Source organism: Nicotiana tabacum, chromosome 13, assembly GCF_000715075.1.
Source record: "Nicotiana tabacum cultivar K326 chromosome 13, ASM71507v2, whole genome shotgun sequence".
Taxonomy (NCBI): Eukaryota; Viridiplantae; Streptophyta; class Magnoliopsida; order Solanales; family Solanaceae; genus Nicotiana; species Nicotiana tabacum.
The window spans coordinates 123,527,062-123,551,622 of record NC_134092.1 but is presented as its reverse complement, the minus strand read 5'-3'; the positions used below and the strand labels follow the sequence as shown (position 1 = coordinate 123,551,622).

At 36.3% G+C, this 24,561-nt stretch overlaps 3 protein-coding genes across 4 annotated transcripts; all 3 read left to right on the top strand.

Moving 5' to 3' along the window:
* The first annotated feature begins 2,091 nt into the window (after positions 1–2,091).
* On the top strand, positions 2,092–9,239 carry LOC107763201 (serine carboxypeptidase-like). The gene is made up of 9 exons (XM_016581669.2): positions 2,092–2,604; positions 3,972–4,140; positions 5,298–5,417; positions 7,415–7,558; positions 7,635–7,785; positions 7,975–8,066; positions 8,343–8,601; positions 8,686–8,819; positions 8,898–9,239. Exons 1-9 carry the CDS (start codon positions 2,288–2,290, stop codon positions 9,024–9,026), a joined length of 1,515 nt encoding a protein of 504 aa, XP_016437155.1. The 5' UTR covers positions 2,092–2,287; the 3' UTR covers positions 9,027–9,239.
* A 2,358-nt stretch (positions 9,240–11,597) lies between these two features.
* On the top strand, positions 11,598–13,647 carry LOC107763204 (U11/U12 small nuclear ribonucleoprotein 31 kDa protein-like). The gene is made up of 2 exons (XM_075228464.1): positions 11,598–12,647; positions 13,138–13,647. Exon 1 carries the CDS (start codon positions 11,647–11,649, stop codon positions 12,433–12,435), a length of 789 nt encoding a protein of 262 aa, XP_075084565.1. The 5' UTR covers positions 11,598–11,646; the 3' UTR covers positions 12,436–12,647; positions 13,138–13,647.
* Positions 13,648–15,167: 1,520 nt separating this feature from the next.
* LOC107763200 (uncharacterized) lies at positions 15,168–19,189 on the top strand. Of its 2 annotated transcripts, XM_016581668.2 has the most exons (4): positions 15,168–15,381; positions 15,659–15,709; positions 16,250–16,323; positions 18,146–19,189. In XM_016581668.2, the coding sequence occupies exons 3-4, from the start codon at positions 16,316–16,318 to the stop codon at positions 18,957–18,959; spliced, it is 822 nt and encodes a 273-aa protein (XP_016437154.1). In that variant the 5' UTR covers positions 15,168–15,381; positions 15,659–15,709; positions 16,250–16,315; the 3' UTR covers positions 18,960–19,189. The 2 variants fall into 2 exon arrangements, with proteins under 2 accessions (XP_016437154.1, XP_016437153.1); XM_016581667.2 differs by lacking the exon at positions 15,659–15,709.
* The last annotated feature ends 5,372 nt before the right edge of the window (positions 19,190–24,561 follow it).

The window sequence follows — 24,561 nt, the reverse complement described above, 5'->3', positions numbered from 1 at the left end:
TATTTAATATGGTATTTAGTTTTTATCCAGTATTTTTAATGTTGAGTAAAAATAGCCATTACTTTATTAAAATTAATACGAAAATACGTTGTTACCCTTTCTTCATGAGTGATGTGTAAATATTAAGGACATGGTGTCCTTAACATTTACATTGCACACATGAAGTTAAGAACGTTGTGTCCTTAACATTTACACTGCACATACGAAGTTAAGGACATGATATCCTAAAGTTTAACAACGGAAGGTGCAAATTCAGGACACTTTGTCCTTAATATTTACATTGTATTCATGAAGTTAAAGACACCATGTCCTTAATATTTACACAACACTCATGTCTAGCACAAGGATATTTTCGTCCGAGCAGATAAAAATTTATTAAGCACTCACTAAAGAGTAAATACATTTTAAATAGTGGCTAAAGAGTAAAGACATCTCTAATTAGTGACTAACTGTGCACTTCCCATCAAAGTAATAGTTAAAGAATTAAAAGTGCCCCAATAAAAACGTCATTAGGCCAAATTCCAAACAAGTCACTATTGTTCTTCATTCTTATTGTTCATAAATCATAACCAACACTAAAGCAGTGATATTCTCCAAAAATAGCAAACTCTTAACTGAAGCAGTTTCAGTTACGTTCTCACACGCCCAAAGCATGATCCTATTACTACTATGTCAGTTTGCTATCTGTATAATTTCGTCTCCACGCTTCTCAATTCTCACCACTGCATAACAAATATCACCAAAAAATAATCATATAGTTAAAAGATCAATTTCTTATGTGCACTTAAACGATTGGAAAATTAGCCGGTTTAGCCACTTTTTGAGCCGACTATTAAAGTTTAGTGATATTTTAAATTGTATTGGCAAAATAGTCACTGGTCCGATTATTGACGTTTTTTCGCCCCAAACTAAAACACGGAACACAACCTAGCAATTGATTCTAGAGTTCGAAGTCTCACGATTATTTCCTGATTTTTGAGCTTTTAACTATTGTAAAATCTTCTCTTGAACCGAGAGTCTATCGGAACCAACTTCTCTATCCCCTGTAAGAATAAAGTATGCGGACACATTACTTCCCTATATCTTACACTACGAGAATATACGGAATACGTTGTTGTTATTGTTATATTAATGTAAAATCCAAGAACGATTCCCTGAGTTCAAAATAATTGGGTTCAAACCTTCATGGATGAAATAATAAGAAAGGATATCAAATTCTAGTAATCGTTATTGGGATTTCAACCTCTTAACGTTTGAACCCCAACAATTATTACTGAGGTTTGAACCTAAACGGATTGTATCATGGAGTTCAAAACAAGGTATTTTTGAGTAAAACAATATGAAAATGATTCGAATTCAGTAATCATCACTAGGATTTGTATCTGTGAAGGTTTGTACTCCATTACAGTGTGTTAAATTTTTACCTTTACTAAGTTCTAAAGTTCAGTACCGTGTATTTAGGATTATACATATAGAGAATTTTTGAGACTATACTATATTAAGCTGAAATTTCATTAATAAAATGTTCGAAATCGAACACTCGAAAGTTCTTTTGTGGTTTAGATAAAAGTATTTTTGAGTGGCTGCTTTGCCAATAGTAAAAGGCGGTCAAACTCTAAGGACCCGTTTGGCCATATATTTTATCAAATATTTTCCAAATTATTTTTGGCAAATACATATTTGTTCATAAATTTTATCCATATTTTGTCAAATTCCCAAAACTCAAAACTAAATCCCAAATGGCCCAAAATTTTATTACTATAACATTTTTTAAAAAATACCCTAAAACTTTTATATTTTTTAAAAGAACCCACCATTTATTCTTTTGTAACAATGCTGATTCGTTTCGGTTATCTAATAATGTATTATGTAGTTTATTATAAAAATAATAATTTTGTACCAAATTTGTTTATTTTCAAGACTATGATTTGTGATAATGAATATTATTGATGAATGTATTATTGGATATTTATGATAGATTTTAGAACTTGTGAGTATAAGTCATATTTTATTTTTTTAAAAATAAAATATATTTTGAAAACTCACCAAATCAAAATTTTCAAACATATTTGAGAATACGTAAACAAACGCACGATGGACACTTCCGTTGTTTCTTACATTTCTTTTCATTTTCCTTTTGGTAATTTCCAAACATTGGAAAAGAGTTGGTAGCAGCTTCTTGGAAAGCGCACTCTTCGTGGACCATTAGCTCACTCCTAATCTTCTCTCGCACGAAAAAACATTTGGGATATTTATTTCTCCTCACACTTTGCTTCAACCCCCAAAAATGGCGCAAATGAAGCTTTCACTTTCCCTTTTTCTCTCTCTTGTTCTTCTCCTTGCTTTTTCTCCTTCTTCATTCGCGAAGGTTTCAATATCTTCGAAGTTAGCATCGAAGCAAGCTGAGAAGTTGATACACGAGCTAAATTTGTTCCCGAAAGAATCCGATAACATTGTCGATCGGGATCCATTTCCCACCGCTGCTTCTAGAATCGTCGAGAAGCGATTTAATTTCGCTAATTTGACGAATTCGAGTGTTATATCCTTTGAAGATTTGGGGCATCATGCCGGTTATTATAAGATTAAGCATTCTCATGCTGCTAGGTACCTTTTCAAACCCTAGGTTAAGTTTTTTTTTCAATCTCTGTCTCGATTTTTATGGTAGTGTTTAGTTGAACACGGAATTTAAGATGTTGATTTGATTTAATTATTAGAGTATGTACGATGTAGTATTGTAAGAAACATATTTCGATAACTGTAGAAAATGTAACTCGATAAAAATAACACATAATGTTGAAGTGTCACATTGGTTGAGGGAATGGAGTGTTGTCTCCTATGGTATCAAGCAATCCTCCGTTCCTCACCTCGTGAGCTAGTTTTTGAGGTTGTGGTAGGGTAAGGTCGACATTGTGTTTCTCCATGTTGGGGTCGCAAGTTATGCTGTCCACACTCCAGTTGTCCACGGCCTCGTCGTGTGGAAATATTAAAGTGTCCCAAATTGGTGGAGTGAGTGGACTGTTGTCTCCTTATATATTGAATGAACAATCAATCACCTCATGAGCTAGCTTTTGATGTTGAGTTAGGCCTAATGTCTATTCTTTTCAAAGAAATGAATTAGAGTATCTTGAAAATTGTTAAGATACTAGCAAACTGGTGTCAAATGTTCCCGGACGTCCCAAAAATAGAAAGTTTATCAAATTGGAACAGACTAGTACCATATTTGTTGCTTCAAACACTTCCTGGTTTTTGGTGATTCTTGTTCCGATTTGCATTATCATAGGCATCCAACCAAATTATAGTTTCAATTTTTTCTTTTCTCTTTTATGTTAAAATACTGTCGGATTCAGCATTGCATTGTGGTGTACTGGGGTAATAGGTTTTTGTTGTCTACAAAATGTAGCCAAGTTCTCAGTAGTCTTCTATCGTGCAGTGCACCCCTGCATTCCCCTCTATCCTCCTACAAATTCACTTTCCACTTCGGAAATTCGAATAAAACGGTTGTAACTGGTGTGGAAATGAATTCAAAGGATATTTATTTAATATTGCAACAAATTGGATTTAAATATAGCAGAATTGTTAAAGAGTATTCATTTAGTCAACCCAATTAATTTGGAATTATTTGATTGGTTGATTAATGGAGAAATATTCTGTCTGCTTGATTTATTTACCTTCAAATGTCATTACATGTAGCTTTTGTGGGGAACCATCAGATTGTTACAGTTTGACCACTTATCTGTTTAACTCAATCAGTGCGCTTAAGAAGTTTCCAAATCAGTTGTAAGAATTGAAAGGAATGCTGCAACATTGTTTCATTTAAATATTTGTCTTTCGTGAGCATTTACCAAAATATACATCTCCGGAGTAATAAGGCTTTATATCTTCGTCTTCCTGTCTAACGTATCAACTAGCTTCTTCTTATTGTTGGTTGGGCTCTTATTTAGCTTGAAACTGTGTTATCTTTCATTTTGTAGGTTGTTCTATTTCTTCTTTGAATCACGCGGTAGTAAGGACGATCCTGTTGTCATCTGGTTGAGTGGAGGGCCTGGTTGCAGCAGTGAGTTGGCCCTTTTCTATGAAAATGGACCTTTCTCTATTTCAAATAATTTGTCACTTGTGCGGAATGAATATGGGTGGGACAAGGTAATTGACTATCTTTAAGACCACCTTATAGTCTTAATGGTTTATGCTATTTAACAGCAGTTTATTGTGGTATGTAAACACAGCTTTGCTTAAGCAATAGTAGCAATTTACCTTCTTTGCTCTTTAGTAGATGATTCAGCTCGATAGTATAAGACTTTCTCTTGCTTTTACTCAATGGTACATGAAAGTTAAGAGTATAATGGTGCATGGGCGTATAGATTATTAGATTTTGCATTGGCAACATCTTTTGCATGTCCTTTATCCAGTCGTTTTCATGATAAGTAGTTTTGCAGCCTGCTAATTTATTTGTAAAGTGCCAATTAGCGAAAAAGCTTGTTCGTTGTGGATGTTCCTCTTTGTTATTATCATTTTTAGTTTTGAAAAGATTACTTGAAAAGGAAATCAAGATAAAACAGTTAATAACATGTCTATATCTAGTTCAATGTTGTGTAAAATCGAAGAATCATAAGTATAAGGATACTGGTTTGTGATTAAGCTTTGATAATCCAAGCTTCACCATTATCCTTCTTCGAGATGTACCAGTAACCAACCTGAAATGAATGCAATGCCAATTCACAGGCACAAATTGATACTTCATCAATGTGAAGAAAATCTGTGGGGACCATTTCTTTCTTGCACATGATACATCTGTCAGGAGAAATGTCCTTTTTAGCCTTTAGATAGTTACACTTTCAGCATTTATGTAGTTATCATCAACCAGACTGCAAGAAAACTTTTTTTCCCGGAAGGAGCTTTGTGTTTTACTGAAATCTTAATGCTTTGCATAGGAAACATGTCAGCCATATTTTTTTCATTAGACCTCTGATACTGCACTTCCCTAATTCCATGTCATGCTTCTGCCTGTTTTAATGTTCTTTTTTCTCATTACTGAAAAAAATTACCTGCACGGCAATTCAAGAATGCAGAGAGGAAAGTGCTTTATGTTCCATAAGATCTTGAGTTTTGGTTTTTGTGGTTTGGGTCTTTTATTGCTGACTCCTAGAGTGTCAAGTTTGCCTTGTGTTCCACATTTGTTCCTTGTAAAGTAGATGTTTCATTTTTATTATCGATTTTCCTTTTTCTCCTACAAGGACACTAGAATACCTTAATAGATTTTCCAAACCTAGAGAAATGATGTTGACGTGTTATTTCTGCAGGTATCAAACCTTATCTATGTGGACCAACCTACAGGTACTGGCTTTAGTTACAGTTCTGACAGACATGACATCCGTCACAGTGAAGCAGGTGTTAGCGACGACTTGTATGACTTCCTACAGGTTTGTTCTGTGTGAAATTAAACCCCTAAAGCAACTTGGAACCATATTTATTCCTCTGGAATCAACCGTTGTAATCATTGTCGTATGATGACAGAGAGTCAATTGTTTAACTTAATGATATGGATGGTTTCCTATATTTTCTTCACCTATCAATTCCTAGTTTCATGTATGTTATTCATGAGGCTTGCACTGGACAATTTGTCCTGCTTCTAAAGGCCAATAAAACATTTCACCTGGAAAAAAAGGATGGTAAACTTTTCCTTAATACGGATAAAGAATGTAGCTAGGGGTGGAAGCAACTTCAGTCCTGGTTGTGAACATCCTCAAGAATACAAATTCATTTATGGCATTCCTTTCCGTTAAGTAAAATCATTATTGTTGCAGTAGCTTACAGAATGATAAATACTTTCTAAACCCCCTTGGTCTCCTTTCAAGTAGTCATTATGGAAGCTTTTCTATCTCACAGAGGCTGTGGTATTGACATATACGTCAGTAGTCAAGCTTATTGTGATCAACTGTGGAAGGAGGGAGGGGTTTGTAGAAAGTACCGTGAATTAGTAGGAGAACTCTTGAATGATATCTTTATAATCACCTAGCCTATTTGCTAATCTCCAGTGCCCCAGAGCTTTGGTTTCAATTTCGAACATGGGATGTGTGGTAGGCGCATGTCAGTAGTTTGAATCCTGTTCTGAAAAAAATTGAAGAAAGTACAGGGGCAGGCTCATTATCCACAGTTTCAATGCTGGAAACAATAGTTTCTCAGTTATAAAAGAAGTGTTTGCTGATCCCCACTCCTGTGTGCGGGATGATATTGTGATGATTAAGACACCTCTGTTTATCGCCTTGCTGACCTGTCTAGAATTGGCCGCCTGGTGAGTGGTGACAAATTAAAGTACTGGTGCCAGTAAGGGTTGTCTGGGATCCCTTTCAAGTAATTGCTCGGACTCTCAGAGTGCGGTTTGCTTGTCAGTTCTCTTGTCTGTGTGTTGATCACCTGTGTACATGTGATACAAAGACGGGGTACAGTACAATAGGTCTACAGGAGCTCAAAAGGCTGATTTCTAATGCTAGAACTCGAGCCTTACAGAAACAACAAGAACAACAACAACAACCCAGTATAATCCCACTAGTGGGGTCAGGAGAGGGTAGTGTGTACGCAGACCTTACCCCTACCCTGGGGTAGAGAGGCTGTTTCCGATAGACCCTAGGCTCCCTCCCTCCAAGAACTCCCCACCTTGCTCTTGGGGTGACTCGAACTCACAACCTCTTGGTTGGAAGTGGAGGGTGCTCACCACTAGAGCAACCCACTCTTGTCAAAAGAAACATGGTCACTTAATACTTTTACCATATAGATAATTGGAGAGATGTCATATACTAGGACTTGAGTCTTATATTGTGCTTATGAAATGATAGTTGGTTGATGCCTGGGTTCTGATCCCAACAAAAATGGAGGCGTTAAAATATTTTGACTCCATTTATCTGCCAAATGCATTAGGGGCAAAAGATGTGATCACATTGCTAGAAAACCCTGTCCCTCAACCTTTTTGCAGTATTCAATACCCTTCTTCATGGGCTGGTTTTCCTGTTTTTTACTACAAACTGCAGCTGATCCCTGAATTTTGGCTGGGTAACTTGTTGGTCAGTTGTTTCCCTCATGATGCATTTTGTTAGCATGTATAACAGCTTTTAAACCAGAATATTTAGCAGAACTTGGCTTAGCCGCCTTAAGACTATACATTACCTATTCGGAACGTGAATTTTTCAACAGATTTCTAGTTGGAAATATTGTTATATGTTGCTTTTATTGTTGTATTTTTCTGCTTTGCAAATTCTGAAGGCCGAATGTGGTATGAATTCTCTTGAGCATTTGTGACACATTGGCTATTTCAGATTCGTTCTTTTATGTGACACAGTTAGCATTTTTCTAAATTGATGCGTAACAGAGATAATATGATCCTGACTTGTTTGTGTTGGTATGATCATTAATAATGGTGTAGGCTTTCTTTGAAGAGCATCCTGAGCTTGTAAAGAATGACTTCTACATAACTGGAGAATCATATGCTGGGCACTATATTCCTGCTTTTGCTGCTAGAGTACACAAGGGAAACAAGGCTAAAGAAGGAATACATATAAACTTAAAGGTACCTCATTTTCCCAGTTATTGAATTCTTATTTCCTTAATCATGTGTCTTTACTTCATTGAAAGTATTTGAACAGGGATTTGCCATTGGGAATGGGCTTACAGATCCCAAAATACAATACGCTGCGTATACTGACTATGCATTGGACATGGGATTAATTTCAAAGTCTGATCATGATCGTATCAACAAAATACTTCCAGTTTGTGAAGTTGCAATAAACCTTTGTGGTACATTATTTAATTTACTGTTTACTATCTTTCTTTCCTCCATATCATTTGACTCATTCGGGCTTTCCCTGGGTGAAAAAGAAAAGGGGAAGGAGCTGATGAAGTAAATGGATGTTCTTTGACCACAGCAAATCAATTCTCTGTACTTTGTTTTGCTTCTCAGTTTCTCTGTCTTTTTTATTCTTTTAGGTACTGATGGGAAAATCTCTTGCTTGGCTGCCTATTTTGTTTGCAATTCTATATTCTCTGCTGTTCGTGCACGTGCTGGGGCTGACATCAATGTAAGTTATCAGCCCTTTCTGTCTGTTTCCCGTTTTCTACTAATTCTAGTGCCTATTACACTTATTCTGTACTTCGTAGAGAAATAGGTGTTACTAGCCTCAGAAAGAGTAGAAATGATCCCAGAAATCTATTTCTTCTAAATCGCTACTCCATATCATTTCATGTTGAATATGTTAAATTACTCAAGAGGTCACATTGTCATTGGCATGCCTTCCAAAGTTTGGAACAAATGACTGATTAACCATATTTCTGATCCATTGAGCTTTCACCTGCAGCATTACGACATCAGAAAGAAATGCGTTGGAGCACTCTGCTATGACTTCTCAAACATGGAGAAATTGCTGAATATGCACTCTGTTAAGCAGGCTCTTGGAGTTGAGGATATAGAGTTTGTCTCATGCAGCACTACTGTGTACCAGGCCATGCTTGTTGATTGGATGAGGAATCTTGAGGCTGGCATTCCAACCTTGCTCGAGGATGGAATAAAGTTGCTTGTTTATGCTGGAGAATATGATCTTATTTGCAACTGGCTTGGTAAGCTTTGACTCAACTCTAAGCCTAATGATGGAAACTTTTCACATAAATATTTCGGATATTATAACGCCTCTCTTTTACCAGGTAACTCAAGATGGGTTCAGGCTATGGAATGGAGTGGTCAGAAAGAGTTTGTAGCATCTCCCGATGTTCCTTTTGAAGTTGACAGTTCTGAAGCTGGATTGTTGAAAAGCCATGGGCCTCTGAGTTTCCTGAAGGTGCCTTTCTTTGTCGATGTTATTGTTCAAATTCTACTGATGGATGTTTGAGCTAACTGTTTTGGTGTCTTATAACAGGTTCACGATGCTGGACACATGGTTCCAATGGATCAACCTAAAGTTGCCTTAGAGATGCTCAAGAGGTGGATTGGAGGCACCCTTTCTCAGCAGACGACTGAGACTGAAGACTTGGTCGCTTCAATATGATTTCTGATTACGCTTTTCATGGTATTCAGATGTCTGTAAATATTACTCTATCCTCATGTTAGATGGCCTCTTTAGCAGGTACTGAGGATTCTTGGCCTTGTCCTGTTGTCCAAACTTTCTTTGCCACTGTACCGTTTGAGTGAAACAATGACAATCTTTCTGGCTTGCAGTGAGAAGTGATAAAATTCTGAAGACAAAAGGCATTTAAGAAAATATGCATATATTATTGTCGGATATCTAAGAAGATAGTCGGACAATAGATATCTATATTGCTTAGCATTCTCCTCCTTATGTAGCTGTTGAAGTAGTGAATCAATCAATCAACAACTACGTTAAGAGTCCCAAATTAAGCTGGATTCAACTATATGAATGATCCATGTTCATTCTGTTCGATTCAAATTTATTGATCCAATACTAATAGCCTGTTTGGCCAAGCTGGTTCTCTAGCTTATTTTTAGAAGTGTTTTTTCAAAATTACTTTCGAAAAAAGTACTTTTTGGAGAGAAACAGTTTGTGTTTGGCTAATGAAAAGCACTTTTGAGCAATAATTTGTATTTGTATTTCAGAAAGTGCTTAAGTATCAAATTACGAATAAGGACATGAATAGATTTACTTAATAGTTAATATTATAAGTAAATAAATAATCTTAAAAATTTGTTATTATAGACAATAATTAAATCTTTTCATTTTATTTAAGTAAAATTTAAATGTGCTTAATTCTTTTAATATAAGTTAAATATATTAAAAATCATTCAACAAATATAAAAGCATTCCCCCCTAAAGTCACTATATATTATAAAATTATCCTAAAAATAATAAAAATATTTATACATTAATATCCTATGTATTAGGTTTAACGGTTATTTTGGTATATACTATGAGCCCGTTTGGATTGGCTTAAAAATAATGGCTTTTAAGTTAAGTGCTTAAAATCACTTTATAAGTGTTGCAACTTATTTTATAAATAAGCAGTTACGTGTTTGGATAAAAGTGCTGGAACTGAAAACAAGCTGATGAAGTGTTTGATAAACAAGTGCTGGTAAGCACTTTTTCTTGTTAAAATGACTGAAATATCCTTAAAGTTGTTAACATTATAAAGAAGATGATGACTATAATATTATATTTTCCGTTCATAACTTCAAATTCAGGGGTAACATGTAAATTCATTGAATGATTTGATTTTAGAATATAGTTTCACCAATTAAAAAAAAAAAATCAACGACCAAAAAAATTAAATGTTAGGGAACCAAAAAAAGAAGCTAAAAGAACAATATTTACAAAATATTGGAATGTATCAAACATTATTTTAAAAACTACTGTTTGCTTCACGTTAAGAACTTCAAGAAATTGACAAATATTGGAGAATGACAGTAGCAAAGGCAAGATGAAGAACGAAGATTAGAACTGACATAAGGAATGTGACAGGGAAGGGAGCAACACTGTGGAAGAAAGAAAGGAAAGGAAAAAGAAGGGAAAATAATGAATGAAAGTGTAAAGAAAGAAATGAAAGGAAAAGAGAGGAAAGTTATGGGAGAAAAGAAAAGATAGTATGTTGTAGGGTTTTCTACTTAGGGGTAATTTCGGGATTAAAAAAATTATAATGGATAAGAATGTAATATCCTTGGTCAAAGCAATATGACTTTTAAGCCGATTTCTAAAAAGTTGGGTTTTTCAACTTATTGGTTTTGACTTTTTTTAAAGCAGATTTTAACTTTTTTTAAGCCATTTTTAGGTTGCCAAACACTTCCACAAGTTAAAAACTGATTAAAAGTTGGTTTGACCAGATTTTTAGCCCATCCAAACTGACTCTATATTTAATTAAGAATATTTTTGGTAAGAAGAAAAGTCAAAATTGCTTCTGCTTTTGGGAAGAATTACTTTTTTCTGCTTCTCATTTTTCCCACCAAAAAAGCTTCATATTTGAAAGGCTGTTGTGATAACCTGTCTAGTTAGGCGGTTAGACGCTAATGCATCGGTTTCGAAAAATTTTCTCCGTCAAGTCCTGCTTGAAATTTCGAAAACATGTATAGAGGCGACGAGGGGTGCTAACCCGACCCTTATCATAGGCGTGCCCACCGACACCTACCAAAGTCTTCTGCTTCTATTTTTATTGTGCTCCATTCGTAGCTTAGTTTCGGATTGATGTCAGAAATTTTAAATCTTTTAAGATAATCTCTTTTCATGTAATTTTGGATATATTTCATTCCTTTTCTAAAACATTCAATCGTCATACTTGTCGAATTTATGTACTAGTACATATGGAGTCTACAAAAATCTCAAACCACATTCCATCATTTTATTTGTTATGAACAATTTATTGTATGTGATTATTTTTAATCCTTTTTAGTAGTGTTGTTTGTTATTTGTTAAGTTTTGGACCATTAACATATCCTAACATCTAAACTTAATCAATTAAATTATTTTTTGAACTTATTAAAAGTTGATAATTGTCTAACACTTTTGGTAAAATTCGGTCATTTTCTTGATAAATTCCTATAATGTTTAATTATTTTCCTTTTTTTCCCCCTAATAAGGTTTAACCTCCCCCCCCCCCCCCCAAAAAAGAATAAACTGAAGGCTCCGCAGCTGACTGTTATTCGTTTGGAAACAAATCGTAAAAATGTCAAGGAAGAAAAAGTACAGCGACGAAGAAGAAGACGACACCTTCTATTACCGCTACTCCTCCGCACCTTCACCGGCGCCGTCGTCCTCCACCACATCGAAATCTTCTTCCACTTCGCGCGGCAGCGGAAGCGGCGGACTAGCTCCATCAAAATCAACAGTGTACGTGAGTAATCTCGATTATACCCTCACAAACTCCGACCTCCACACAATCTTCTCCTCTTTCGGAAAGGTCGCAAAAGTAACCGTCGTTAAAGACCGGGTGACCCGAAAGAGCCGCGGAGTAGCATTCATCCTCTTCGTTTCAAGAGAAGACGCAACTAAAGCCGTAAAAGGAATTGACAAAAAGGTTCTCAACGGCCGAACCCTAACGGCGTCAATTGCCGCGGATAACGGCCGTGCAGCGGAGTTTATAAGGAAGAAGATTTATAAGGATAAGAGTAGGTGTTATGAGTGTGGAGAAGAAGGCCATTTATCGTATGAGTGTCATAAGAATGTGTTTGGACCAAGGGAAAGGCCCGAGCCGTCGAAGAAAGGGCGGAGGGGTGGTGGTGGTGGTGGTGGTGGTGGTGGTGGTGGTGGTGGAGGTGGGGAGTGGGAGGAGGAGGAGGAGGGGGAGGAGGAAGGTGGAGAGGGTTTTGATGATGAGAATTGGGCTTCTGTGGTGGATAGAGGAGCAGAAGAGAGGTTATTGAAGGGAGATGATAATGAAGAATTTAAGAAGGAGAAAAGGAGGGAGAAAAAGAGGAAAGGTTATTTTAGTGATGAAAGTGATGAGGATGATTGATTAAAAATTGGAGCTTTTTACCCCATAGCTTACCATGCTAAGTAGGTTTTGTATTTAAGTAGAGGAAGGTAGAAGGGTTAGCCCATTATCCCGAGTTTCGAAGGTTGCGGTTGGTACTAAGGGTTGGCCCCAGTTGGATTTCGCAGTCCTACAAAAAGGAGCTTAGCTTATTTCTATAGTTGAGGAATGATTTTCTATAGTGTTAATTGAAGGTATTGAAAGTTTTGCATTCACACCTTTCTTTTTGGTGTGTGTGTTTTTCTTAATCTATAAAATGATGTCAGTGTAGTTTTGGTAAATGTTGAGTATAGTTTGATTTTGTTGGTAAATATCAGTATGATGCTGGATATCTATGATTTTTGAACTAGATAGTAGTTGTATGTATGTAGCATTACAGAACTTATCTTGTTATAAGCTGTATCTTGTTGGCAAGATGTTATACTTGGTAAAAGTTCCAGTTTTATAGACAATGTGGTTCTGTTCACTTCTCCCTCTTTACATGAGTTTGGAGTTCAAGTTGCTCAAAGTGCTAAGAGTCCTGCTCCAACTAGTTGGAATTATGTCATGTGTAGGTTTAACTTAATTATTCTAGCATTATTGAAGGACTCATGTGGTTCTGAAACGTAAAGATTACAAGCTCAGTTTTTGTTTTTGTTTTTGTTTTTTTGTATTGAATTGAAATCTGTTGCTTTTGGCAATCAGGTTTTGACCATGAATCCTTGGGTCTGTAATTAAGCTCTCTAACTAGTTTTGATGGGAGGTCTTCGCACTCTAAACTCTCCTGAAGTTGAATTGCAAGAACGTATCTTTCTGCCAGAATGGAGTCCTCGCTTGATATGTATTACTGAATCCATCCAGTGGTGTCTTCTCCGGGGACTTAGATGAAAGTTGAAATATTTGAGAATTTTAAGTCCTCTAGGTGTGGTGGTGCATTACTTCTCCATTATTTACTTATCTGTTTGTTATACCTTCATAATCAATGTCATTTCAGCTCATCAGATTGAGGGGATCTATTCTTTACTTCTGCGTTTATATGTGGAGGCAAGGGGGTTTTCTTATCGCGTTGCTTGTTTCTCCTCTTGCTAGTAAGGAGAGGCAACCTGCAAGATCTTAGTTTTAGAAGTAGGATAGCTAGAACCCGGGGTTGGTGGTGAAGAATTTGGATTCATCTGATTCTGGAGGAGCATAGAAATTTAATTCATGATGTTGCAACATGTTGTCATTCTCATCTCCCTTGTTCTCATCATTTTTGGGTCAGGGAATTTCTTATGATAAAATGCAAAATTTCTTATGCACTGTAAATGTTGCCAACTTCGTGGAACTTTAATGTGTTATTACCTCGTCTAGCTTGATCATCTTCTAGTCTGAAAGAAGTAAAGATAATGTTATTTTGAAGTAAGAAAGTGCAAGAAACTCATATCCATTCTTACAACTAGAATTTAGGTCCTGATTCAGTCCATTATATGTAACAAAGTTAGAAATGGAGATGTACGTAGTTGACCAGAAAAAGTTATTACTAGCAACAAATCAGATACCAAGATAAGCCCTTCAATCTACTTCTCAAAGCAGGAATGAAGGGCTGCTTTCTTAATAAATAAATAAATAAAAAAGGGCAGCCAACTATGCGCCGGGTCCGAGGAAGGACCGGACTATAAGGGTCTATTATTTGCAGTCTTACCCTGCATTTTTACAAGAGGTTGTTTTCACAGCTCGAACTCGTGACCTCCTGGTCACATGACTGCTTTCTTAATAATTCCTTTTTTTTTTACTTTTTTACTTTGTTCTATTTTTGCATTGAATGGAAGATATGCTACCTTATATCTCTAGGTAGAAAGGGCAAAGCTGATCAAAGTCAATTATGTTCATGTTGTTTTCTTAATAATTTAAATAGATAGTTCTGCTCACATCAAGAGAAGCTCTTTATTAACTGAGAAGTTGATTGGCTCGCTTTTGACAATATGTAACCTCTCATTTAACTCGCTACTTTATCAACTTCTCTTTCCCTTGTGAGTGTAGTATGCACCTCTAGATCTTTCATTACAAGGACACAAACAAGGAAATGTTAACATTGTACATTTGTTTGTATAGATTTTGGCATGCAATATACAACTGTTTTCTAAAATAACATTTTTGTACTACTAAAACTTATAGTATATATTTTATAACATTGTTAGATATCACTGCTAACGTGCACATATGATAAAACGTTACATATCAAAAGAAACTCCATTCCCAAGTTTGAGTACATTGGTTAACTTCAAATAGACATTTTATCGTTCCATCACACAATTGGTGGTACAACAAGTATATTACCTCGTATTTAGTCAGTACTAATGAATTAAAGTCAGGGCCATATTGACATTCAGCAAATAGTCAGCCAGCTATTGTACATTAGGCTTTTTTGGGCTGTAACTTGTACTTCCAACTCCTATCTCGGCGGAATACCCTTTGCCTAAAATTACATGTATATAAGGTTAAATTTTATTTTAAGGGGCAAGTGTACAAATAGTCATTCGTATTTAAAAATTACCCATTATTTAGTTTGTTATGAAAATTTTAAACTAAAAACCTTAAATTCAAGACAATTCAGGATATTTTTGTCGTGAAAAAAAATTAAAATTCAGAATGCACCGGCTAATTTCTAAATGGCAGACGTCGATGAAAATTCTTAACCAACGGTTTGGATCTTAAGGACACTAAAAAGCCGTTGAATCTAAATCCTAGTTTAGAACAGTAATCGAAACAACGACCAAAAAGGAAAAGGAGGAGTAGCTGTCCTTTTTTGGTTAAGTCTCAAAATCTGATATTTTCACTTGCGTGAAAGTACAGACAAATACCTAATTCTGTACATATGATAATAATACTACATTAAACAGACATATACAATTGTTGCATCAACGCGCTGAAGGAAGATTCAGATTAGCTTATTCTTTTCTAGTTTGATCTGTAAGTTATATGATTTTACACTTTATTTTGATATATTCTGCTATCTATGGGAGTTTAAGGGGAGGAGAGGATAATATTCTTGTGTTTTATTCGTTAATTGGCTAATTGATAGAAAATTTGAGCTAAAAATTGTTTTTTGCGAAGTGGATTTCTGTTATATTTTGTTGGATATTCGTTGATTGATTGATTAATTGAGGTGTACTGTTCCCTTGTTTTTTGCGGTAATTTAGGTTTTCTCCAGGTCAAATAGAATCTTGGTTTTTTCTTTTTGTTACAGGCTATAGATTTGCATTGATAGGGGGAAAAACCAAGAATGTAATCTAAAAAGGTACTAATTTAGAATCAGTAAACGGTTCATGCAGGTAGCATTAGTATTAGTTTCGTATTTTTGTATCTTCTTATCAGCAATTTTTTTTTAACTATATGTTGTTTCTTTCGCTTCGGTTATTCTATCATCTTATCTTGTTGTTGTTGTTGTTTCTGCTTCTTTTTCATTTTTCCTTGAGCCGGGGTCTATCGAAAATCACTTCTCTATCTTCATAAAGTAGGGTTAAGATCTGCATACACTCTGCCCTCCCCAGACTACACTTTGTGGGATTACACTGGGTTGTTGTTGGTTCTTTTGTACTTGAATTGACTATGTTTTTTAATTAGGTAAAGCTTATTATTGCTGAAAAAAGAGAAAACCTTGAATTTAAGGTCCAAACAAAGTAGAAGGATTTCTTTTAGGTCACTTTACCCTCAGCTTGTTTTCTTTCCAGAACAGTTCTAAGTGGATTCTTGCAAAAACTGGAAATATTTGCAAATTTGACCAAATGGAGTATGAATTATGGATGTTAAATTGATGGTTACCTACTTTGTTCTGCAGGTTGTGCAAATAATAGTGTTTTATCAAAACTCAAATCAGCTTGTCGGTATTCGGTGGACATGATCTATGTTCAAGTAAGATACTTGTGAAAAAAAATAATTAGGAACTATAATCCTTTTTCTCTCTTTTTCCTTTTGGTTAGGAAGTATTTAATTAATTGAGATTTCTATTAGACCATAAGTTGCATTCTATTAGTTATCTGTTATTGCTAGTTGTTGTGCCAAGAATAGATAATACGTTCTTACAAGATAATAAAAAATATGAAACTGCATATAAAGCTTATGAATGTCTAAAGAAAAATAGGATGATAACAAACGGAAACAAGTCAAATTGCAATAGTCAAATCAAATGCTATTCTGATGAAGTTTCAAGCTGCTGATGTTTTGAGACTGTAATTTATGCTCAAATTGAAAGAACCAAGACATTAATATATATTGCTCTCGAGGTAGATAAAACATTTGTTTGGGCCTTGTTTATGCTTTGGTTAATTGAACCCTGTAATCCTTTGTCTGTCATGGTATAGCTGATGATTTGAAGGATAGTTTTCTTCTCTATGGTTTGGGTGGGGGGGTGGGGGGGTGGGGGTATTGTTTCAGTTTTCTTTTATATTTCTTTTCCTTGACAAGTTGATTTTCCTTGTGGTTTCTCTCATCAGCGTTTTGGTATGTGGTTATCACAGTCTATTTTCACGTCTTATTCTTAATCTCCTCTTAGAAGTGCCTGTAATTCATATTACTTGGTCTATCAGCTAAACTGGCAAGGGAGAAACCGATCTGAAGGTTACTAGCTGATATTGAAGGAGACAAAAGAGTGCAGCAAATAGAAAGTTGTAAAGAAAATAACTTTGGGGGTTATTTATGTGGAAAGGAAACTTGAAGTGACCTGGCACATCATGTCTTTTTTCTGTAGCTTCTTTAAGTCTTCCGTGGTTTTATCTCACAACTTCCTTCTTTTAGGTGTACTTGTTCCTTAGATCAGTTTGATCCGTCAAAAGAATGTCAAGATTGCATGTGTATTGTCTTTTCTGCTTTCTTTTGTGGGATCATAGATCTTAAATTCTGGATCTTACTTACCAGTCCACTCCATTCTTTGATGCATTTTTTCTTCAGGATGTGTCTAGTTGCTACCCCTAAATCTCTCGATCAAAATTGCATATATTCTTTAATTGTATCTTGAGTTGGTGAATGATTAGTTGTCTGCAAAACCGGTAGTTGTAATGCTACGTGCTAGGGACAGGAAAGTGCATTTCATGTTTCCTCTGGTGTGCGGAAAGAGCCTGAGTTAGCATGACTTTTTATTGTAGATAAGAAATATTTAGAGCTTCCTTTTTGTCTCTGTTGCTGACCATTGAAGACTGGTGCCCCATAACTTTTCCTATTACGTTTGAGATTTCTTCCATATCATAACTCCCCTAATCCCAGTCGGAAAGAAATTATGGCACTTCACAGCTTGTGATTCAAACCACTAAGTAATCTGGTCAACTTATTCATAAAGATCAGGGATGTCCTATGACTAATTTAAATTAGGTTGGCTTATGGATTGAAGTTAATATAACTGCCTGATTGCTGTGTATTTGAACTGGCCATGTTTACTGTAACTCCGATCTATATTTATTTGCTCCGCTTACCAGAGAAATGAAAGGAAAAACAATTACTTTTGCCCGCAAAAGTTGGGTTAAATTTATTACATCAAACGGATCAAATGTTTGTGCTTTTAACAAGAAAATTCACCATAGGCATTTGATACATTTAATACCTGCATATATATCTGCAAAATTATTTTTTCTGACGACCAACTTCAATTCTTCCCATTCTTACATGTTAGAAAATTTTCCATTTCCAACTGCTGGATTATTCATTAAGAAGAAGCTCTCTCATTATTTTCTTGCCCCACCAGTGATGATGAACCGTTGGCCTTCAAAAAAATGCATGAATTTTCCACAGTGGACGGCTTTGTAGAGATAACTGAATCCTTGGCGGACATGATAAAGTTCATTGCAAATGAGCCTGCTGTGGGGCTTTTCTACATTCAACAACATACCCAGAAAGCAGCACCCAACCTTGTAAATCTCAAAAACAATATTGAGGAGAAATCCCGCGAAATGATTCTGCACACAGAAGACTTAGAGGATTCCATCATTGTGATTGGGTCAATGAAAGAGTGTGGCCTTCCGATTGCTAACGAGATGATTAAAGATCTCAAACATACTCTAGCTGTCATTTCAAAGAAGCAACCAAAAAAAGGATTAATTAGCGGATCCCGTTCAAGTTTCCCAGTGGGTATAACTACCTCTTGGAGTCCTGCTGCTTGGGGTCGCAATACAGGTCCAGAAGACGACGATGAGAGAGCTGCCGGTTATCTTTCAACTGTTTTCAGGTCAGCAAAACAGAAGGCTAGTAATTTCAAGTGGCCTCAGTTAGAGTCTGGAGAATCTCGACCAGCAAAGAGCGAACCATCTTTGTCGGACAAGGATGAGCCATCTGTAATGCATTCAAATGACACGCTATTAGCTGCAGGTGTGAGCTCCTCTTCCTCACTTGGACGGGCGAATAGTGAAGACTTAAGATTGTCAAGTCAAACTGCTGATGAGACACAACAGGAACAGGTAAACAAAAGCATGTCTCATGATCAACTGCTGTCTTTATCCGAAAACTTTGAAGAATTTAAAGCTGATAAAGAGGCGAAATTAGAAGAGTGGTTGGGAGAATAAGGAATGGTGAAGTCCTTTAGCTTGATAAATCTCTGAACCTCAACGATACTATTCTTATGAACGACACTTCTCTTGTATTATGATTCATATACTTTATACTAGATGAATAAATGTAGAGGAGTTTATAGCAGACAGGAAAGAGAAAAAATAGAGTCTTGAATGTATGACCATTCAAGTTGTGTTTGTACATTGAGGAATATATTGTTTGTGATCTAAAGCAGCTTATGCCATTTTTTAGGTCCCCTCCCCCCATGAATTTTGCCTCTAAATATGGGGCATTGGCTCATTAATCAAAGTTCAAATGTAAGGTTGGCATGAATTAGTCGAGGTGCGTGCAAGCTGGCCAGATACCACGGTTTTCATAAAAAAGGAAAAAAAGAAGTTGGGACCCAAAGATCTTGTCCTACCTTTACAAGTTACAAGCTTTACCAGCTAGAGAAGCAAAATGTTCTCTATTAAACCACATGACATATGATAAGTATATTTCATATGTTATCCACTGCTATATTTTCTTGAAGTTGATGGAGCTATCCGAAATATGTCTTTGAAATGGTCGAGTTCCAAATAACGAAGGAAATTATGGTAGAATTTGTCTATCGTTAAAGGATATTATGATGAATCTTTTCAATATTGAACTTCTTGAAACACAATCTTGAATAGAACTAAATAGATGCAGAAAATTAATATATCCGGCTAATGGAGATCGACGGGATGTCACGCACCGTATCGGGGTGGCGTGGATGAAATGGAGGTTAGCGTCTGGAGTCCTGTGCGACAAGAAGGTGCCACTGAAACTTAAAGGTAAGTTCTATAGAGCGGTGGTTAGACCAGCCATGTTGTATGGAGCTGAGTGTTGGCCAGTCAATAATTCTCATATCCAGAAGATGAAAGTAACCGAAATGAGGATGTTGAGATGGATGTGTGGGCACACTAGGCTGGATAAGATTAGGAATGAAGTTATTCGGGAGAGGGTGGGCGTGGCTCCCATGGACGTCAAGATGCGGGAAGCGAGGCTTAGATGGTTCGGGCACGTGCGGAGGAGGAGCCTAGAGGCCCCAATTAGGAGGTGTGAACGGTTGACTTTGACAGGTACGAGAAGAGCTAGAGGGCGACCTAAGAAGTATTGGAGCGAGGTGATCAGGCAAGACATGACGCAACTTTAGATTTCCGAGGACATGGCCCTGGATAGGGAGGTGTGGAGGTCGAGCATTACGGTTGTAGGTTAGGGGGTAGTTGAGCATTTTTCCAGCTAGTCTGAAAGAGTTTGGTCTAGGTCTGCTAGCGATTGTTGTTCATCACACGATTTTTATTTTCATAATTTATTTATTTTTCAATTTTATTATTGACATACTTATTGCCCTTCCACGTATTTGTTGTCTCTTACGGTGCCGATTTTATTTATCTGGTTTCTGTGTTGTTATAGATTTTTTGTCTCTGAGCCGAGGGTCTCCCGGAAACAGCCTCTCTACCCCGGGTAGGGGTAAGGTCTGCGTACACTCTACCCTCCTCAGACCCACTAGTAGTATTACTACTGGGTTGATGTTGTTGCTAATTTTGAATTTAGACATAGTTAATGTTGATGGAGGCACATAGCTCAAAGATTCCTTTTGTATAGATCAACTTACATGAAAAATAATAACAAGATTGATGGTATTATTTGCTTTTTAACACTAACATTCGAGTCTGGCTCATAAGCTACGATCTTCAATACTTGTTCCTTGTTGGTAACTACAAAATATTTTATTAAATCGAAAATCCTAACATGTTATTATTCTTTTTTAACATAAAAGTCAACAATAAATAAAAGAAAGACTCAATAAATCTAGTGCACCAAATCTCTATGAAACAAGGTTGGGATGAAGGAACATTGTCGTCATGTCTTGATGATTTTGTTGCAGGTGAACAATATCGAACACTGCTTTAAAATGCATTAAAAGTCATTCATGTATAAGGTATTCGTGTTAGTCCAAACTTTGAAATAGGTTTTGCAAGACTGAAAGAGATCGAGTAATTTTGAATCAAGAGAGTTCGAGAAGATAACACTTTGTTGTGCATCTATTTCATTTTAATCCATGAAAGTTTTTTTTTTAATTTGTAAGGAAAGCAGGTCATACCTATAAAAAAAAAAAATAAAGAAATGAAATAGACACAATGGAGATACAGAAGTTGATAGTATAGTGGAAGATTTTTAAATTCCTTGGTTGAGAGCAAAGAAAATCCTCCATAGCGTGGTTGCATCTATTGAGCCACTAATATACTTAGATTTTTTATTTTACTTTCTCGTAAAGAAGTATGAATCATATCGTAAATGAAGTAAATAGAACGGTATGACTTATACTGTATGAAGTATGACTCATACTGTTCTTTTGGTATCGTAACTGAAACTTTAGTTGAAATAATCTATTTCGTGACACTTTCACATCAAAAAACACTAATGGGGTAATCTCTTATCCACGTTTGATTTATTGTATAGCTTATGCAAGAGTTTTATCTGACTAGTCTCTAAGTACGTAGACTGCAATATCTCCATGCAGATAAATTTAATATTGCTAGAATAAAAGAATTTCTTGAGTAGTTGTTTATTGTCTAGATAAGAAACTCTATTTATTTTGAACTTGATATAATAATTAAATTTCTAATTTGTTTGGGTTATAAAATAGAAATCCAAATATAAGAAAACTTAGACCATCTTTCTCTACAACGCATAATACCTTTAGCTTCACGACGAACACTTGCAAGTAATATTTATTTATAATGGTATGGATTACTTCAAGTTAAGTAGTTAACAAATATTAGCAATGTGTTACAATACTCTACCTTGGTTCTTTTTGTAAGAAAAACTTTATTAACATATATGAAGGTTTTAATTTTTAATTCAAAGTCTTAAATATTAGGTAAAGTTCTACTATCAAAAAGTTGAGAAACTGGAATAAAAATAAAAATTTGGAAGGAGAACTGCATTGCTATTGTCACCATTCAAGAAATTAGTGAAGTTTTTTCTATAAATTGAAAAAGTCAGGTAATTAACACAAGACACTAATGTAGTTTTCTCAAATTATAGCTAAAGCACCTAGGTGAAAAATATAAATATAATAAAAAATATTAGTTAGAGTCGGGCATAGGCTATGCAATAGACGTTCTGTATGATATAAGAGAAAATGTGAATTGTTCAAAGATAATCGAAATATTGGAAGGAAAATGATTTTCACCCTATCTTTTACGTAAAGTTGGACGGGAAATGGTTACTCTATTCTTTAACCAAAATTTGTCACGTCAGTCTCTTACAAATCACTTATTTCATCTTAAAACTTAGAACCAACCTTTTCTCTAAAGCACAAAAAGAAAAAGGCGGGAAGGGCGGGGGGGGGGGGTGGGATTGTCTTCTTTTTTTTTTTTTTTTTTTTTTTTTTTGTGTGTGTGTGTGTGTTTAGGTGGTAAAATTTCTCATGTTTATAAAATTGTATACGGTCAAAATAGATTTCGGCCTTCGTACGTCTGATCGAGTTCGAAAGATAATCGATCGAAGTGAGACCTCGAGATGGGTTCCGAATATGGTACAAACAAGCTTCGAATCCGAGGGGCCGATCAATGTCGAGTTCGATATCATTATCAAGCTCGGATCCAAATCGAACTATGATGCAAAGTAAAGCTATCAAGCTTATGATCCAGGGACCGACCAATATTAACCCCGAATCAATTCGAGAGCTCGAGTCAGAATCGAGCTCAAGCCAAGATCGAGAGCTCGAGTCAAGATCGAGCTCACAGACAAAAGCCGTTACAATCCCACTAGAGGAGAGAATCTTGGCAGAATTGTGGAAAAACTGATTTATCGTGGGTCTCCCACTGAGTATTTTTAATTATGTTTAAAGCAAGATCCCTCTACTATAAATGGCATGGTTGTCATTTCTGTAAAGGCAAGTTTTCATGCTTACATTGTAATCAAAACACTATATTCTCCCATAGTAAAGAGTTGTTCTTTCAAGCTTCTTAAATTGATTCCACTTGTTTAGTCCTAAAATTCATCTTCTTTACAACCTTATCTATTTTGTATTCTTTGCAAGCCATACTTATATTTTTATTTATCCTTACAATTTGTATTAAGTTGCGCCACATATCTTTAGAACTACGTAAAAATTCAACTCTATCCGTTTTTCGGATAAACAGTTTGGCGCCCACCGTGGGGCTAAGGATAACAATGGTTATTTGATACGAATCTGAAGAAACACACTATTGTGTTTTGCGCTCGGTTCCGAAAATATCTTGGATTTCGGATTAGCAGCGACTAACTACCAATCAAATGGCTTCACCAATCGACTACGGAGCCGGTCTTCAAGATGAGAACAATAACTTGACACCCAGTACCGAAATGCCACTTGTAAACGCCGTTGGAGCTCGAATTGAAGCGCCAGTAGATATCAATTTGCATGTAGCCATTGAGGCGAACCTACATGCTGAACCCGAGAATAGCATCCATGGTGGCACTCGGTTTGCAGCTCGAGATACCTATAACGTCGAGGAAAACAACGTTAGCTTGCGTATGATTTTCGAAATGTTGCAAGCCCAACAGACAGCAATAGCTCAGTTGCAGAGCCAGAGCCAGCTACAAAGCAGTCCGGAACCCAATCCACATCGAGAAATCACCCACAGAACGGAGCCAGTCATAGTGAAGTCAAATGAGCAAGAATCGGGGACTACTCTCGAGATTGCTAAATTGCTCGAGGAACTCACAAAGCGAGTCGAAGCCAATGATAAAAAAGTAAAAACTTATAATTCTAGGGTCGATCAGATCCCGGGAGCTCCACCAATGATAAAAGGGTTGGATTCAAAAAAATTCGTGCAAAAACCTTTTTCCTCGAGCGCAGCCCCGAAACCAATCCCCAAAAAATTCCGTATGCCCGAAATTCCCAAATATAACGGAACGACCGATCCCAACGAGCACGTCACTTCTTACACGTGTGCCATCAAGGGCAATGATTTAGAAGATGAAGAAATCGAATCTGTGTTGTTAAAAAGATTCAGAGAGACCCTCTCGAAGGGGGCAATAATTTGGTATCACAACCTACCACCAAATTCCATCGACTCGTTCGCCATGTTAGCAGATTCTTTTGTGAAAGCACATGCCGACGCCATAAAAGTCGCAACAAGGAAATCGGACCTCTTCAAGCTAAGACAAAAGGATAACGAGATGCTGAGGGAGTTCGTATCTCATTTTCAAATGGAACGAATGGACTTGCCACCAATCACAGACGATTGGGCTGTTCAGGCTTTCTCTCAAGGCTTGAACGAATAAAGTTCGATGGCTTCACGGCATTTAAAGCATAACCTGATCGAATACCTAGCCATCACGTGGGCCGATGTGCACAATCGGTACCAATCAAAAATTAGGGTCGAAGATGATCAATTGGGGTCTGAACCCGCTGTTCGAAGGGATACTGATTGAGAACGAGGTCCAATCGGGGATCGATACCAACCGTACAACGGAAACCACAGAGTCAGTGAATCGAGACATAACCTCAGGCAAAATAATAAAAGAAGTGATCGAGGTCAAGGGTCCCGGGGGCTGATGAATAGAAGTAGGTTCGATAGGCCTATCGGATCTAAG